This window comes from Bufo bufo, chromosome 2 (assembly GCF_905171765.1).
Source record: "Bufo bufo chromosome 2, aBufBuf1.1, whole genome shotgun sequence".
NCBI lineage: Eukaryota > Metazoa > Chordata > Amphibia > Anura > Bufonidae > Bufo > Bufo bufo.
In genome coordinates, this window is record NC_053390.1 from 836,278,394 (window position 1) to 836,296,309 (window position 17,916).

At 46.3% G+C, this 17,916-nt stretch overlaps 1 protein-coding gene across 2 annotated transcripts in view; it reads right to left on the reverse strand.

The window, feature by feature from the left end:
- The window catches only part of CPXM1 (carboxypeptidase X, M14 family member 1), a 56,293-nt gene that overhangs the window by 32,965 nt on the left and 5,412 nt on the right, over positions 1 to 17,916 (reverse strand). Inside the window, exon 2 of one of the 2 annotated variants that reach the window (XM_040419433.1) lies at positions 14,244 to 14,348. The exons of the other annotated variant lie outside the window; for it this stretch is intronic. Coding sequence (XP_040275367.1) covers positions 14,244 to 14,348 — 105 coding nt within the window. The remainder of the gene's footprint in view (positions 1 to 14,243; positions 14,349 to 17,916) is intronic. 2 annotated transcript variants of the gene reach the window in all.

A 17,916-nucleotide genomic window follows, 5' to 3' on the forward strand; every position in this document is an offset into this window, starting at 1 on the left:
ACTACCTATTCCCTACGCCTCTTTCTATGCCCTATGACCCTGTGCCACTATCTATTCCCTGTGACTCGTTGCCACTATCTATTCCCTATGACACTACCTATTCCCTATGCCTCTTTCTATGCCCTATGACCCTGTGCCACTATCTATTCCCTGTTCCTGTAGCTATAGACCCCTATATACGCACTATAACCTTATGCTACTATCTACACTCTATAACTTTAAGTCACTATTTATACCCTAGTGACCCTAGGCTACTATGTACAGTGTGCCCTACTATGCTGTGCCACTGTCTATGCCCTATAATCCTATATTACTAACAACACCCCTTGACCATATGCCACCATCGAAACCCTATAACCATATGCCACTATCTACATCCAATGACCCTACACTTCTATCTACACCCTGTACTACTATGTATGCCATACTGTCTATGCCCTATAATCCTATATTACTAACAACACCCTATGACCCTCCGATTCTATCTTCACCCTATAACTCAATGCCACTATGTACACCCTGTGCCATTATCTACACCCTGGTCCACTATCTATGCCCTATGACCCTATGCTCTTACCTACACCCTATGATCCTGTGCCACTCTCTATGCCCAATGTTCCTATGCTCCCATCTACCCCCTATAACTCTAGGTCACTATCTACACCCTCTGCCACTATCTATATCCAATGACTTGATGCCACTATCTACACTCTATAGCCCTATACCACTCTCTATACCCTATGCCACCATGTGCACCATATATCACTATATATGCCAATCACTCGATGCCTCTATTTACAACCTCTTATGACCCAATGCCACTGTCTATGCCCTATGACCTCATGCCACACCCCAGGCCCTATGACCCACAGGATATTCATTATATACACACACACATAGCGCTAGCTGCACCCATAGTCCCTGAACACACAAAACCCTGTACATAGTACAAATAACCAATATGTAGGATTTATATTTTATTTTTATTGGGAATTTTGTAAAGTAAAACATAAAATCAGAAAAAATTTAATTATCTTTTAGAACAATTTTTTTCTAATAAAAAATTTAACTTTAAAAACACGTGCGACTGCCATCATGTAATAGGTACCCAGATACCGTGAGTATACAGAGAGCACAGGTTCACTTTAAGAAGCTCTCTGTATATACCGTCTACGGTGGTGGGTATACAGCAGCAAGGGTTAATTCCCAAGAAGTCTCCAGCCAGCGGCTGCAGTGGACAGAATAGTGAGAGGTCTTGTAAGAAGCTGCTGCAGAAATCATTAGGAAAGAACAATATTTGCTCTGCGGACTGAAAGTGCCTCAAAAGTAAATGACCCCCACCCCCCTCCATCCCTGGGACCGCGCTCGGCACAGATGGCTGATAACAATAAACAACCATGAACCTGGAGAAGAAAGTGAGGTTGTGAAATGTGGAATTGAAGAAAAGCGCTGCCATGTTTGTCCAATGGTCACATTGAACGTTCTTAGTGGACAATGCCATGTCATACACATAAAGTGATCTCATAACAGATCGTATGAAAGAGGAAAGTTCTACAACCTCAAGTATCCGCCCCTGTTGTCTCTCAGAAATGGCCATTTGTATCTGATATGGCCAGCTGGAGTCCACGATGATGGCAGTGATGGGAGGAGGAGAGCTCAAATCACATCTGGAGGACCCCAAGCCATGCGGAGAGATGTTCATTGGATGGAAGGGGCAGAAGTGGGGCAACAGTTGCCAACATGTCTGGTGCAAGTCCATGCACTACAGCATGGCACAGTCCATAAAATGAAGACCTAAACAACCTCAATCATACAGACACAGACCATATGACAAGGACCTTAATGACCTGAACAAATTCCATCATCAAGCCACAGCTCATTACATGAGGAACCAAATAACCTCTATCAATGGGCCACAGCCCAGAACACAAGGCCCTGAACGACCTCTGTCTTCAAGCCAAAGCCCATAAGAACCTGGATGACCTTCATCATGAAGCCACAGCCCATAGCATGAGGACCTGAAGGACCTCCATTGTCAAACGACAGCCCCAAACATAAAGGGCCAGAATGAACTCCATCGAGCCACAGACCAGAACATGAAGACCTGTAAAACCTCTATCATTAAGCTACAGCCAATAACATGACGACTTCCATCAACGAGCCACAGTGTAGAACATAACAATCTGAATAACTGCCATCATTGAGCCACAGCCCACAAGATGAGGACCTGAATTACCTCTGTCATCAAACCACAGCTCATAACATAAGAATCTGAACAACCTCCATCATAAAGCTACAGACCATAGCATGAGAATCAGAAGAACATCCATCATCAAGCCACAGCTCTGAACATGAAGACTGTGCATCACATGTTTTCTATTATCCCATGACTATCAGTGGGTGATGACCAATCGCTGAATTAGTTGTATACATGAGGTCCATAGATCATAGGTGGTGCATCGCTAGGTCATGCAGAAGTCACATAGCTTTCAGCTACATACAGTTATTCCTGTTCCTAACTATTCTGCCTGACTACCCTGTGCATGCTGGATTTGGCTAACAACTATTCTGCCTGACTACCCTGTGCATGCTGGATTTGGCTGACATCTATTCTGCCTGACTACCCTGTGCATGCTGGATTTGGCTGACATCTATTCTGCCTGACTACCCTGTGCATGCTGGATTTGGCTGACATCTATTCTGCCTGACTACCCTGTGCATGCTGGATTTGGCTGACATCTGTTCTGCCTGACTACCCTGTGCATGCTGGATTTGGCTGACATCTATTCTGCCTGACTACCCTGTGCATGCTGGATTTGGCTGACATCTATTCTGCCTGACTACCCTGTGCATGCTGGATTTGGCTGACATCTATTCTGCCTGACTACCCTGTGCATGCTGGATTTGGCTGACATCTATTCTGCCTGACTACCCTGTGCATGCTGGATTTGGCTGACATCTATTCTACCTGACTACCCTGTGCATGCTGGATTTGGCTGACATCTGTTCTGCCTGACTACCCTGTGCATGCTGGGTTTGGCTAACAACTATTCTGCCTGACTACCCTGTGCATGCTGGATTTGGCTAACAACTATTCTGCCTGACTACCCTGTGCATGCTGGATTTGGCTGACATCTGTTCTGCCTGACTACCCTGTGCATGCTGGATTTGGCTGACATCTATTCTGCCTGACTACCCTGTGCATGCTGGATTTGGCTGACATCTGTTCTGCCTGACTACCCTGTGCATGCTGGATTTGGCTGACATCTATTCTGCCTGACTACCCTGTGCATGCTGGATTTGGCTGACATCTATTCTGCCTGACTACCCTGTGCATGCTGGATTTGGCTGACATCTATTCTGCCTGACTACCCTGTGCATGCTCGATTTGGCTGACATCTGTTCTGCCTGACTACCCTGTGCATGCTGGGTTTGGCTAACAACTATTCTGCCTGACTACCCTGTGCATGCTGGATTTGGCTAACAACTATTCTGCCTGACTACCCTGTGCATGCTGGATTTGGCTGACAACTATTCTGCCTGACTACCCTGTGCATGCTGGGTTTGGCTAACAACTATTCTGCCTGACTACCCTGTGCATGCTGGATTTGGCTGACAACTATTCTGCCTGACTACCCTGTGCATGCTGGATTTGGCTAACAACTATTCTGCCTGACTACCCTGTGCATGCTGGATTTGGCTGACAACTATTCTGCCTGACTACCCTGTGCATGCTGGATTTGGCTGACATCTATTCTGCCTGACTACCCTGTGCATGCTGGATTTGGCTGACAACTATTCTGCCTGACTACCCTGTGCATGCTGGATTTGGCTGACAACTATTCTGCCCGAATACCCTGTGCATGCTGGATTTGGCTGACATCTATTCTGCCTGACTACCCTGTGCATGCTGGATTTGGCTGACATCTATTCTGCCTGACTACCCTGTGCATGCTGCTGTTCCTGGTTAGTTTGACCAACATTTTATTGAAGTTGTATGGACGCCTTATTTCTGATGGTGTTGTCTGCTCGGTCACCCGGCCTCTTCCATGTGAACATCATGATTGAGTTGAGATGTTAATGGTCTGCAGCCTCATCCTATGTGCAGTGACTCATCTGGACATGTGCCTCCAGTGCGTGTCCCCAAGCCTTTCATCCCAGTTGTTTCATAATTCACACGTCCTGTCTACCATCATCATAATCAATGAGCCCTTGTATCTCATCTCCACATAAAAGTCCATGCCGCCCACATCCCGCAGTTCGTTTTACAGATGTTTTACATTAGAAACTTGTTCTGAGAGTCACCTTTGCTAAAACCATAACTGGAGATCCACAATGGCCTCAGAAATGTAAATGCTGGACTATTAGAGGTCTTAATTAGTGATGAGCGGCAGGGGCAATATTAGAATTCGCAATATTTTGCGAATATTCCTCATAAATTCGCTAATTCGCCATTATTTTCTTGATTGCAAAAATCGGCAATTAATGATGCGCATATTTTGGCACTAAGTGCTGTTGTAACCTTGTGACATCACAGCGCTGTGTATGTATGGACACTACCTTACACCCTGCACTGGACCCTGCACTGGACCCTATCAGCTCCACTATATCAGGATAGAACCTATACCAGTGGTGGGCAAACTTTTTTGTCAACTGAGCCAAATATCGCCAAAACCACGATTGAAATTTCTTTCGAGAGCCACATTTTTAAAACCGTACCAGTGAGGACTATTAGGGCTCATGCACACGACCGTGTGCCCGCCGTTGCCATATTGCAGGCCGCATACGGCGGGTCAGCAATACACGGGCACTGGCCATGTGCAGCCCGCATCATGGACCCATTCACTTCAGCATGCGCTACTTTTTTTGCGGTGCGGGCAGTCGGATGCGTTTTGCGAACCCCATTCAAGTGAATGGGTCCACGATCCTCATGCAGCTGCCCCATGGTCGGTGTCCGTGCATTGCGGACCGCTATTTGCTGTCCGCAGCACAGGCACGGCGCCCTTACATTCGTGGGCATGAGCCCAGAGTGTGTTTTTACATACTTTTATATGTACTTTCTTTTATTTGGATCTTGATTATTATTTAATTTTAACTTGATCATTTTTTACTTTTATTAAACTTGTCTGCAGATGTGGATGTAATGTGGATGACGCACTTATGGGGGATATCTGTGGATGACGCACTTATGGGGGATATCTGTGGATGACGCACTTATGGGGGATATCTGTGGATGACGCACTTATGGGGGATATCTGTGGATGACGCACTTATGGGGGATATCTGTGGATGACGCACTTATGGGGGATATCTGTGGATGACGCACTTATGGGGGATATCTGTGGATGACGCACTTATGGGGGATATCTGTGGATGACGCACTTATGGGGGATATCTGTGGATGACGCACTTATGGGGGATATCTGTTGATGACGCACTTATGGGGGATATCTTTGGATGACGCACTTATGGGGGATATCTGTGGATGACGCACTTATGGGGGATATCTGTGGATGACGCACTTATGGGGGATATCTGTGGATGACGCACTTATGGGGGATATCTGTGGATGACGCACTTATGGGGGATATCTGTGGATGACGCACTTATGGGGGATATCTGTTGATGACGCACTTATGGGGGATATCTGTGGATGACGCACTTATGGGGGATATCTGTGGATGACGCACTTATGGGGGATATCTGTGGATGACGCACTTATGGGGGATATCTGTGGATGACGCACTTATGGGGGATATCTGTGGATGACGCACTTATGGGGGATATCTGTGGATGACGCACTTATGGGGGATATCTGTGGATGACGCACTTATGGGGGATATCTGTGGATGACGCACTTATGGGGGATATCTGTGGATGACGCACTTATGGGGGATATCTGTGGATGACGCACTTATGGGGGATATCTGTGGATGACGCACTTATGGGGGATATCTGTGGATGACGCACTTATGGGGGATATCTGTGGATGACGCACTTATGGGGGATATCTGTGGATGACGCACTTATGGGGGATATCTGTGGGTGACGCACTTATGGGGGATATCTGTGGATGACGCACTTATGGGGGATATCTGTGGATGACGCACTTATGGGGGATATCTGTGGATGACGCACTTATGGGGGATATCTGTGGATGACGCACTTATGGGGGATATCTGTGGATGACGCACTTATGGGGGATATCTGTGGATGACGCACTTATGGGGGATATCTGTGGATGACGCACTTATGGGGGATATCTGTGGATGACGCACTTATGGGGGATATCTGTGGATGACGCACTTATGGGGGATATCTGTGGATGACGCACTTATGGGGGATATCTGTGGATGACGCACTTATGGGGGATATCTGTGGGTGACGCACTTATGGGGGATATCTGTGGATGACGCACTTATGGGGGATATCTGTGGATGACGCACTTATGGGGGATATCTGTGGATGACGCACTTATGGGGGATATCTGTGGATGACGCATATATAGCATAAGATGCTATATATGTGCCCTCCACAGATATCCCCCATAAGTGCCCTCCACAGACATCCCCCATAAGTGCCCTCCACAGATATCCCCCATAAGTGCCCTCCACAGATATCCCCCATAAGTGCCCTCCACAGATATCCCCCATAAGTGCCCTCCACAGATATCCCCCATAAGTGCGTCATCCACAGATATCCCCCATAAGTGCGTCATCCACAGATATCCCCCACAAGTGCCTTCCAGTAAGTAATGTATTAGTGGGGGGAAGGAAGGAGGCAGGGACACTTGCGGCGGGGCCGGTGCAGTGCACACACCGGGGGCAGCTCCTACCTTTCTGCTGCAGGACATTTCGCTCCTCCTGAGCGGCGGCCTCTTCACCACTCCTCACATGGCCGGTGTTCTGCAGAAAGTCCGCCGCTGCCCACCCTTCTGCTGCTGTGCGCAGCGTGACATCTCACCCTCCGTCATGCGCCTCCTGCCCCGCCTGCCTGCTTTATTCATAAAGTGGAAGGAGCAGACAGACGGGGCAGGAGGCGCATGATGGACATTTTGCAAGCAGCTTGAGCGGCGCGATATGGCTGCGCGGCCGCCCACCCGCCAGCCCGCACCAAAGAGCCGCATTTAAGGTTCAAAAGAGCCGCTTGTGGCTCGCGAGCCGCACTTTGCCGACCACTGACCTACACTAACTATCTAATGTAATTGGATAAGGAATAGGATTCAGATGAAAGCACAGAGCTCAGCAATGACACTGCTCTCTCTCTCAGAACTGGAAAAAACTGCAGAAAACGGCTGCTGGGGAGGTTCTTATATAGTCAGGGGGAGGCAGCTTCCTATTGGTTGCTAGGGATGTTGCTAAGCTCAGACAAAGACATTGCAGCCTTCTCATTGGCCCACAAGCAAGAAGGGAGGTTACTGCTGAAAAAAAATATATTCTAAATTTTCGCAAATTCTTGAAGTGGCGATATTCGCGATTTAAATTTGCGATTCGAATATTCGCGCCCAACACTAGTTTTAATATACAAGCATATTAAATGTCCTATATCTGGATGTCCTTTTTCTCCACAATAGCAGGTGAATAGTGATGGACGAACATCGTCCGGGACAGTTCGCGAACGCGAGTTCGCGATCAAATGTTCACGAACTACACGTCCCACAACATGGACAGTGACATACCAGAGGGGGATCATTGTTATGCGTCTTAAAGGGAAACTCTCAAAAATGTGCCATGCTGGAGCCTAGCAAAAAATTGTTTTAGGCCACGGGAGTACAGGCCCCAAAAATTAGCCATTCACCTGACAGAAAAGAACTTGTGATTATATGGCTGGAGGTACATTAGGCGGTCACTGGATACAAATTTTACTGTCAGCCAGTACAGGCCCCAAAAATTAGGCATTCACCTGACAGAAAAGGCCTTTTATGCCGCTGTATATACATAAGACAAGGACCATTCTTTGTTCTGGGTGGTGGCAGATATGTGTGGGCTGGCTTGAGGAAATTCAATTACACGTGGTCGTCACAGGTGTTGAATTCCTCCGAGATCCATGCCTCATTCATTTTTAGAAATGTGAGGTAGTCCACAATGTCGTGAGCTAGGCGGGTGCGCTTATCGGTTACGATCCCCCCTGCTGCACTGAAAGTCCTTTCGGACAGGACACTTGACAAGGGGAAAGCCAAGAGTTCCATGGCAAATTGTGCCAGCTCTGGTCACAGGTCAAACCTGCACACCCAGTAGTCCAGGGGTTCCTCGCTTCTCAGAGCGACCACATTGGCCGTTAACCCGATGTAGTCGGACACCTGTCTATCTAGGCGTTCCCTGAGGCTAGATCCGGAGGGCAGCTGTCGATGGGTTGATCTCATATCCGAAGTGACCAACACATCGTCAAACCTTCCTCTTCTTGCAGGTGCGGTAGGACTGGTACCCGCAACTGTTTCGCTGTGGGTGGAAATTCCTCTGCCAGGACCCGCAACAGAAGAATGCAGCATCTCTCGCAGCAAGGCCTGGAAATGCTGCATTCTGCCAGCCCTCTGTGATGCTGGTAAAATGTCCGCCATTTTGTGCTTGTACCGGGGGTCTAAGTACGTTGCCACCCAGTACTGGTCCTTGCCCTTTATGCTTTTTATATGGGGGTCCCTCTTCAAACACTGGAGCATGAAGGCCCCCATTTGCACTAAATTGGAAGCGGTGGAGTGCCCTGACTCCTGCTCATCTCCCAGGAGAATGTCGTCCTGGGTCTCCTCCCCCCAGCCATGGACAACACCAGGGATCCCAGGAAAGTTTAAAGTCCCCCTCAAACCCTGCTCTTCTTGCTCCTCCTCCTCCCCCAGCCACCATCCTCCTCTGACTCTTCTTCAGACTCCTGTTGTTGACTTGTCTCAGATGGAGTAGCCCCCCTGGGAATTCATCCAGCATTGCGACTTCCTCATCTTCCTGCTCCTCGATGGCTTGATCAATGACACGACGCAATGCACGCTCCAGAAAGAAAGCTTAAGGTACGATGTCACTGATGGTGCCCTGGCTGTGACTGACCAGTTTGGTGATCTCATCAAATGGGCGCAGAAGTCTGCATGTGTCGCAAATGAGCAGCCATTGGCGTGGTGAAAAGAAACCAAGCTGCCCAAGAACCTGTCCTGCTGCAGAGTTCGTATAGTTAGTCGTTAATGGCACTTTGCTGCTGGAGCAGCCTATCAAGCATATACAAGGTGGAGTTCCAGCACGTTAAGCTGTCACAAATCAGACGTCTGACGGGCAAATGGTGTCGCCATTGAACTTCAGCATGGCAAGCCATGGCCGTGTAAGATCTTCTAAAATGGCCAGAGATTTTCCTGGTCTGCGGAGGATGGAGTAGGAGGAGGAGAAGAAGAGGCAGGCCTGCATGCAATCCTTGGCGGTAACACCAAATCCACAGCGATGGGTTACATGCTTGACGGCCGTCAGAAGGTTCACCCAGTGAGCAGTAAAAGTTATGTACCTTCCTTGCCCGAGTTTTCTAGACCAGGTGTCTGTGGTCAGATGTATGTTGGCACCGACACTGTGTGCCAGAGATATATTAACTTGCCGCTGAACGTGGCCATATAGCTCTGGGATGCCCTTCTGGGAGAGATATTTCCTTCCGGGGACCTTCCATTGCGGTGTGCCAATGGCCACAAATTTTCTAAAGGCCTCTGAGTCCACCAGTTTATTTGGCAGTAGTTGGTGGGCTAGCAGTTCCAACAAGCCAGAGGTCAGCCGTTGGGCAAGAGGGTTATCCGGCGTCATCAACCTTTTTACGCTCGAACATTTGGGCCACGGAAGCCTGCCTTCTGCCAGATGAACGCAACAATGGCACGGTGGAAGGTGGAGTGGAGGACAAATGGGAGGAGAGAGGACAAGGAGAAGATACAGGACATAGAGCGCTGGGAGTGTGGCTTTGTAGGTTCTGATGGTGTTGCTCCCACTGGGCTCGGTGATGGGAGGCCAGGGGTCTTCTTAAGGCGGTCGTCCCTAGGCGAGTGTTGGGCTTACCGCGACTTATGCGTTGACAGCACAGGCTGCAGATGGCAGCTCTATTGTCAGCAGCTGACATCTTAAAAAAAGCCCACGCTGAGGAGCCATGTGGTCTCGTCCTGGGAGCGACTGAAGTGACCGTGCATGGTGGATGGCTCGCTTCAGATACATTTGCAGTCTGCTCTTTGCCTGTTCCTCTCTTGTGGGCACCCACGTGACGTTCATCGACACGTCATCATCGTCACCTTCACCACCACTGACATTTGAGATATCGGAGTAGACAGCAACAGCGGGGACCACCCTCCTTGGGCTGATCTGGGTACTGTCATCAGACTTCTGGGTGGCGATCGTTGCTACCTCCTATTCCTCATCCGATATCAATAATGGCTGCGCATCAGTAAGGTCTGGGAATGGATGGGAAAATAATTCCTCTGACTCAAGTGGAGTAGCTATGGTGGTAGTGGTGGTGTATTTGGGGGGTGCACACAGCAGAGAGTGAGGAGGGTGCAGATACAGAGGATGAGGGGGGTGCAGAAGCGAAATGCTGAGTGAGCACTCTCAACCAACTCTGGTGAGCCCTTTGAAGTAATCGAACACGCCTTCTACAACTTCCAATTTAGGTTCCGGCCTGGTGCACCTGCCCGACCCCTACCACCCCTGTGGAATGGCCTGCCTCTTCCTCTGTCTGTCATATTCAAAATGACCCTGTGCCTAAGTCCCTAGAGAAGAGCAGTATTTGTGGAAGCAGGTATATCGCAGGGTTCAATCAATATTTGGTCGAAGCAGGCATATCAAATCCCTTAATCAGTATTTTGTGGAAGCAGGTATATCGCACCCCTCAATCAATTTTTGGTGGAAACAGGTATATCGAACCCCTTAATCAGTATTTGGTCGAAATAGGTATATCGCAGGCCTCAATCAATATTTGGTGGAAACAGGTATATTAAACCCCTTAATCAGTATTTTGTGGAAGCAGGTATATCGCAGGTCTTAATCAATATTTGGTGGAAACAGGTATATCAAACTCCTTAATCAGTATTTTGTGGAAGCAGGTATATCGTAGGCCTCAATCAATAATTGATAGAAACAGGTATATCAAACCCCTTAATCAGAATATTTTGTGGAAGCAGGTATATCGCACCCCTCAATCAATATTTGGTGGAAACAGGTGTATTGAACCCCTTAATCAGTATTTTGTGGAAGAAGGTATATCACAGGCCTCAATTAATATTTTGTGGAAGCAGGTATATCAAACCCCTTAATCAGTATTTTGTGGAAGCAGGTATATCGCAAGCCTCAATCAATATTTTGTAGAAACAGGTATATCGAATCCCTTAATCAGTATTTTGTGGAAGCAGGTATATCGCAGCCCTCAATCAGTATTTTGTGGAAGCCGATATATCAAGCCCCTTAATCAGCATATTGTGGAAGCAGGTATATCGCAGCCCTCAATCAATATTTGGTGGAAACAGGTATATCAAACCCCTTAATCTGTATTTTGTGGAAGCAGGTATATCGCAGGCCTCTATCAATATTTGGTAGAAACAGGTATATCGAATCCCTTAATCAGTATTTTGTGGAAGCAGGTATATCAAACCCCTTAATTAGTATTTTGTGAAAGCAGGTATATAAAACCCCTTAATCAGTTTTTAAGGAAGCAGGTATATCTCAGACCTCAATCAATATTTGGTGGAAACAGGTATATTGAACCCCTTAATCAGTATTTTGTGGAAGCAGGTATATCGCAGCCCTCAATCAGTATTTTGTGGAAGCAGGTATATCAAACCCCTTAATCAGTATTTTTTGGAAGCAGGTATATCACACCCCTCAATCAATATTTGGTGGAAACAGGTATATTGAACCCCTTAATCAGTATTTTGTGGAAGCAGGTATATCGCAGGCCTCAATCAGTATTTTGCGGAAGCAGGTATATCAAACCCCTTAATCAGTATTTTGTGGAAGCAGGTATATCATAGGCCTCAATCAGTATTTTGTGGAAGAAGGTATATCACACCCCTCAATAATTTTTTTGGGGCAACAGGTATATCACACCCGTTGCAATTAGTTGTTCCAATAGCGTTTGTCCCTCTATATAGCTGCAGTATCGCAGCAGAACCGCACACAACTGCTGCACAATACAAATGCACTATAATATACTTTCTATGTTAGAAAGTATATTATAAGTATTTCACACATCGATAGCACACCTATGCCAGTCCTTTAAAGGACTTTTGTGGCCCTATTAGCTAGCGTTTCGTGTCCCTAACAGCCTGTCCCTGCTCCACAAAGCAACCTCTCCCTACACTGGGAAAACACAGAATGTAAAATGGCTGCCAGATCGGTTTCTTTTATAGGGTGGAGGTGTGTCCATGCGCTGAAACATCTCAATTGGCTGTCCTGTCCCACCTGGATGTGTCATAGGTCAAATTTCGGCGCAATACAAAAGAATATGGCGCCGGCGGACATCGCCATATGTTCGCATGTTTGGAAAATCACGAATGTGCAAAGTTCGCCACGAAACGACCGCCGGGCGAACCGCAAGGCCATCTCTACAGGTGAGTATGCCTGATTACTGGAATTTTGGTGCACCTACAAACCTTTTGAGATGGAGTGCATGTGAAGGTACTATAAAGTGGTGGAACCACAGTTTACCTGCATTTATCCCCCCCAACATAATGAGTGTATATATGGTAAATATACTGTGTTGTATTGTGCTATACATTATCTGTTTGCATTCGAATGTATGATTGCAGTGTTATTTGCTGCCACTAGATATCACTGTGGCACCATAGATTATTAAAAGAGGCTGCAAGCAGAAAGTGAGTGTGAGTGTGAGTGTGTGTGACTCCACATGAAGGGCTTGGGGAGTCTGCATAGCTAAGACAACGAATTGTAAGTCTTAGGGTTTCGGCTCAACCAAGGCAAGGTCTGGGCCTCACTAAGCACTGAGAAGCTATCTGAAGGTTGTGAAAAAGAGAGAGAGGTGATGAAAGTGGGTCTAAGGGTGCGACCCAAGAACAAGTCAAAAGGAGGGGAGTTAATCTTAGGACAGAAACCCAGTGCTTCATATGAAACTGATCTTCCTGTGCTAGATTTAAAGAGAGACAGTAAGTGTTATCCAAGGAGACATTGAGAGGTCCCATAACCCACTCACAAGTTATATTGCAAGAACTGGACTATTAGAGTTATGATTTCTCAGCCACTGTACTGGTAATTAGCACCATTCAGGCTGAACCGGTAATCAAGTAGTGGGTAGCTTCCTCTAGTTCCTTATCGCATGTTCTAGGCACACAGTACATCACAATTATTGCTGTGGATTGTGCACTGGTAGAGGGTGGCCTCTTGCAGAACACTGGGAGATGATAGATGTGGGTCTAGGTGCAGGTAAACTCTGGTGGGACCTTCCATGGAGGTCAAGGTCTCCAAGCCTCAGCAAAGCTCATTGACAAATTGTTTCCAAGATATGGAGTTAATAAAGCACGTTCATTTCAAGACAAGCATGTCCCAGGTTCTGCAAGGTCCAGCACCCTTTGCAGCATCTATGATATCAAAAGCTTTGGACATCAGAATCAATTTGTTTTCCTCTTAACTCCCTTATAGAACTAACATATGGGACCCAAGGTTAGGATCTAAAACCTTTCCTCACTAGAGAAGGATGAAACACTGAATGTTGTGATTCTTGGCTATCGTTCCTGGATAATACCCGAAGAAGCCCTCAACAATGTTCCAAAAAAACCTTATGATTCACAAAAAAAGGACAAAGACTCAAGTGATGGATGAAGAACCTACAATGTCTATGTGGGACATGGCCAGGAAGATAAAGCACTGCCTATAACTGTCACTGCCTACAGCTGTCACTGATGTAGACAAACATCTGATTGGCTTCTTACATGTTTCTACCAAAAATTAAAGGAATTGTCCACTTTTTGAAAACCTATCAATAACTGGCCTTTCCTGGTCCACCTGTTCACTAGTTTGGTGCCTTACTCTTCATATAAGATGCTCCACTATATGTTACGTCCTACAATGTAGACTTTCCATTAATCGTGTTCGAGACCCTGCTGGTGGAGCCTGCTCAGTCCTTGGCATTTCTGAGGCAGGTTTCCATTTATAATAACTTCTATCACCACTTCATAATTCCCATAAGCATTTGCTTGTACTTATAGGCCGCAGTAATCATTGGTGCAGTTCTCATCTACACTCATTGTGTCAGACTGCTCTCATACATGGATGGATCATGCATTCAGTACATACGTTCCTCTTTGGTTCCTCCTGCTCCTGGACTGGTCTTTTCCTCTTTCACCTTCGTCACGACTTTCACCGTTTTGACTATTTTAACCTTTTTTTTCGCCACCTTTGCTAGAAAATGCAAAACAGGACATGGGGTGATTTGTCTGGTGCCTGGTTATAGATCCATAGCATGTAACCCACATCCCATCCAACATACATACCGTCCTACACGCATCAAGTCCAACAAGTATCCAATCTAACATACATCCAGTCCTGACATACATCCCATCCTACATGCATGCTATGTCACATGCATCCCATCCTACATACATCCAGCTCCAACATACATCGCGTCCTGCATGCATCTGACATGCATTGTCCAACATGCATCCTGTTGTACAGTACATGTATTTTGTACTACATGCATTCCATGTGACATGCGTTCTGTCCACCAAGCAGTCCATGTTCTGCACACACCAAGGGAAGCCTATGTGCCTCGTCCCAGAGATTATATAGGTTTATATTGCATACAGCTGCTACTCTGTATCTGGGAACATCTCTCTAAAGCTCAGGTAGCATTTACTTTGGATGGGCTTTCCCATGACGAAGCCCCTTGTTATGGCCTCTGGATGTAAACATGGCTCTTTAAGTCGGAGTTCTGCTTCTACCTCCCTGTTCCTGCCGGGCTCCTGTATAAGATGATGATGAGGCCAACTGTATAAACATGGAGTAGCTGCAGTGACTGTAGTGAGGAGGGTCCTGGGTCTCCTGGCTGCACCCATCTGTGTCACCCCTATCTGTCTACAGTCCCACCGCACACAGATGCTGTAATGGAGCCAGATGCTTTAACAAACCAAGGATCCTTTAACAAACCAACCTGGCGCCTGACCATGACTGGAGCATGACCATGACTGGAGCATGACCACTACAGAGAGATTATATATCACATATCTCTATACACCCTTGCAAATTGGTGCCTATGGTACACGTGAACTATTAGGTGGGTACACTTGTGGCACCTATAGCATCCATTCCTGGGGACATGTTATAGAGACATTTGTAGCTGCAACATTTTGATATTGGGGCCTATTATGGCTTATTTTTGGGAACTTTTTAAGAACCTAGTAACATTAATAACTTGCTTGTGAAAAATCTTGGATGATTATGAACAATGATTTTGACCTTCATGACCATGTAAATGGCATTGATAAATATGTTGTGGGGGATCATGAGGCACATGATGAATGCTTGCATTGGAAGATGATGATGGACCCAAATACAGACATCCACACACCCTCACATGCAGTCTTGGATAGGCACCAGGTGAATGACCCATGCAGCGGTGGGCACTTTGAGCCAGCCTTAGCTGAGTGTGATGAGTGGGCATCCAGTGACATGCAAACCATGAGCAGGGCTCACCCAGTGCGTATGTAATATATATTGCACTTCCACAGGCCGTGGACATCTGCACAGTACTGTGGAGATGATAGATTATCCACTGAGCAAAGCATGCAAGGAGGTGACATCATCATATGAAGAAACATGCAAACTGCTGGCCTGCCATAGTGACATCTATACATCTGCATGACGTTTCAAGTCCTTATCCTCCACATTGTCAGACCTATGACCCTTGAATGTCCTAGTAAAGGCTCCCAAAAAGTTTAGGAAAAAGGCGCCATCTGCTCTGATCTTATTCAGAAAACAACCTTCATGCAACTTGTCAACATTGTGTGAGAAGCAAAAAAATCTATTCCACATTCTTAACCACAAATGGCACCATCCAGGACCTTCTCATGGGTCACTCTTAGAGGTGAATGATTCAGACATTCCTTGTGATATAGCCACACACCAGCCCACATCCTGTCCCTCTGATGGTTCCCCAGCCCTTGTCCTACAGTTGCAGACTCTACAGTGTCTATACAGGATCCTCGAGTTATGTCAAAGTCTCCATTCCTCCACTCCACTCAAAGATCAGATGGACACAAAATTATAATGTAATTATCAAAAAGTTCTGTTACACTAAAGCTGGTGATATGCGTAGTCCATGTGGACAGAAGTTCATGTCTTATATCTGGGACAGATGGATAATATTCTCAGTGTACGTGGAGGATGCTTGGAGATGGGCTGGAAGACTGCAGTGAAGTGTTGTTTTAGGGAAGTGCAGGATTACACCTCAATAGTCTTGACTGGATGTATCCCTGGAAAATGTCTTACGAACATTGGCTTAATATAGGTTGTGATGCTGCTTGTAATAGGAGAGATGATGGTGAAAATAATGTTGTCAGTGATGATGGTCGTGTATAAAGTGGTGGTAATGGTGGTTTTGATTGATGATAGTGGTGGTACAGTAGAGATAATTTTGGCATAGTAGTTACGTAGTGGTGAAACTGAAAGCAACAATGGTGTTATAATGCAATAATGGTTGAGTAAATGGTGGTGGTAATAATCGTTGTCATCCTTCTGGTAAAGATAATGGTGATAGTGGTGGAATAACCATGTTAAAAATGGTGGTAATGGTAGTGGTATAGAGGATGTATTGGTAGTGGTAAAGGTGTTGATAATATTAGTAATAATGGAGGTGTTAATGGCTGTGTAGATGGTGTTGGTGATATTGGTTGTGAAGGTGGTGGTGAAGGTTGTAATATGGTGGTGTGAAAGTGATAGTGGTGATAATAGAGGTTGTGGTTATGGTGTTGAAGTCTACCTGCAGACACCTTCCCTCTATAAAGTCTACCTGTGGACACTCCTCCTCTATAAAGTCTACCTGTGGACACTCCTCCTCTATAAAGTCTACCTGCAGACACCTCTACTATATAAAGTCTACCTTCAATCACCTCTCCTCTATAAAGTCTACCTGCAATCACCTCTCCTCTATAAAGTCTACCTGTGGACACTCCTCCTCTATAAAGTCTACCTGTGGACACTCCTCCTCTATAAAGTCTACCTGCAGACACCTCTACTATATAAAGTCTACCTTCAATCACCTCTCCTCTATAAAGTCTACCTGCAATCACCTCTCCTCTATAAAGTCTACCTCCAGACACCTGTCCTCTATAAAGTCTACCTACAGACATCTCTCCTCTATAAAGTCTACCTACAGACACCTCTCCTCTATAAAGTCTACCTGTGGACACTCCTCCTCTATAAAGTCTACCTGTGGACATCTCTCCTATATAATGTCTACCTGCAGACAATCCTCCTCTATAAAGTCTACCTGCAGACACCTGTCCTCTATAAATTCTACCTGCAGACACCTCTCCTATATAAAGTCTACCTGCAGACACCTCTCCTATATAAATACTACCTGCAATCACCTCTCCTCTATAAAGTCTACCTGCAGACACCTCTCCTCTATAAAGTCTACCTGCAGACACTCCCCCTCTATAAAGTCTACCTGTGGACACTCCTCCTCTATAAAGTCTACCTGCAGACACCTCTCCTCTATAAAGTCTACATGTGGACACTCCTCCTCTATAAAGTCTACCTGTGGACACTCCTCCTCTATAAAGTCTACCTGCAGACACCTCTCCTCTATAAAGTCTACCTGCAGACACCTCTCCTATATAAAGTCTACCTGCAGAGACCTCTCCTATATAAAATCTACCTGCAATCACCTCTCCTCTATAAAGTCTACCTGAGGACACTTCTCCTCTATAAAGTTTACCTGCAGACACCTCTCCTCTATAAAGTCTACCTG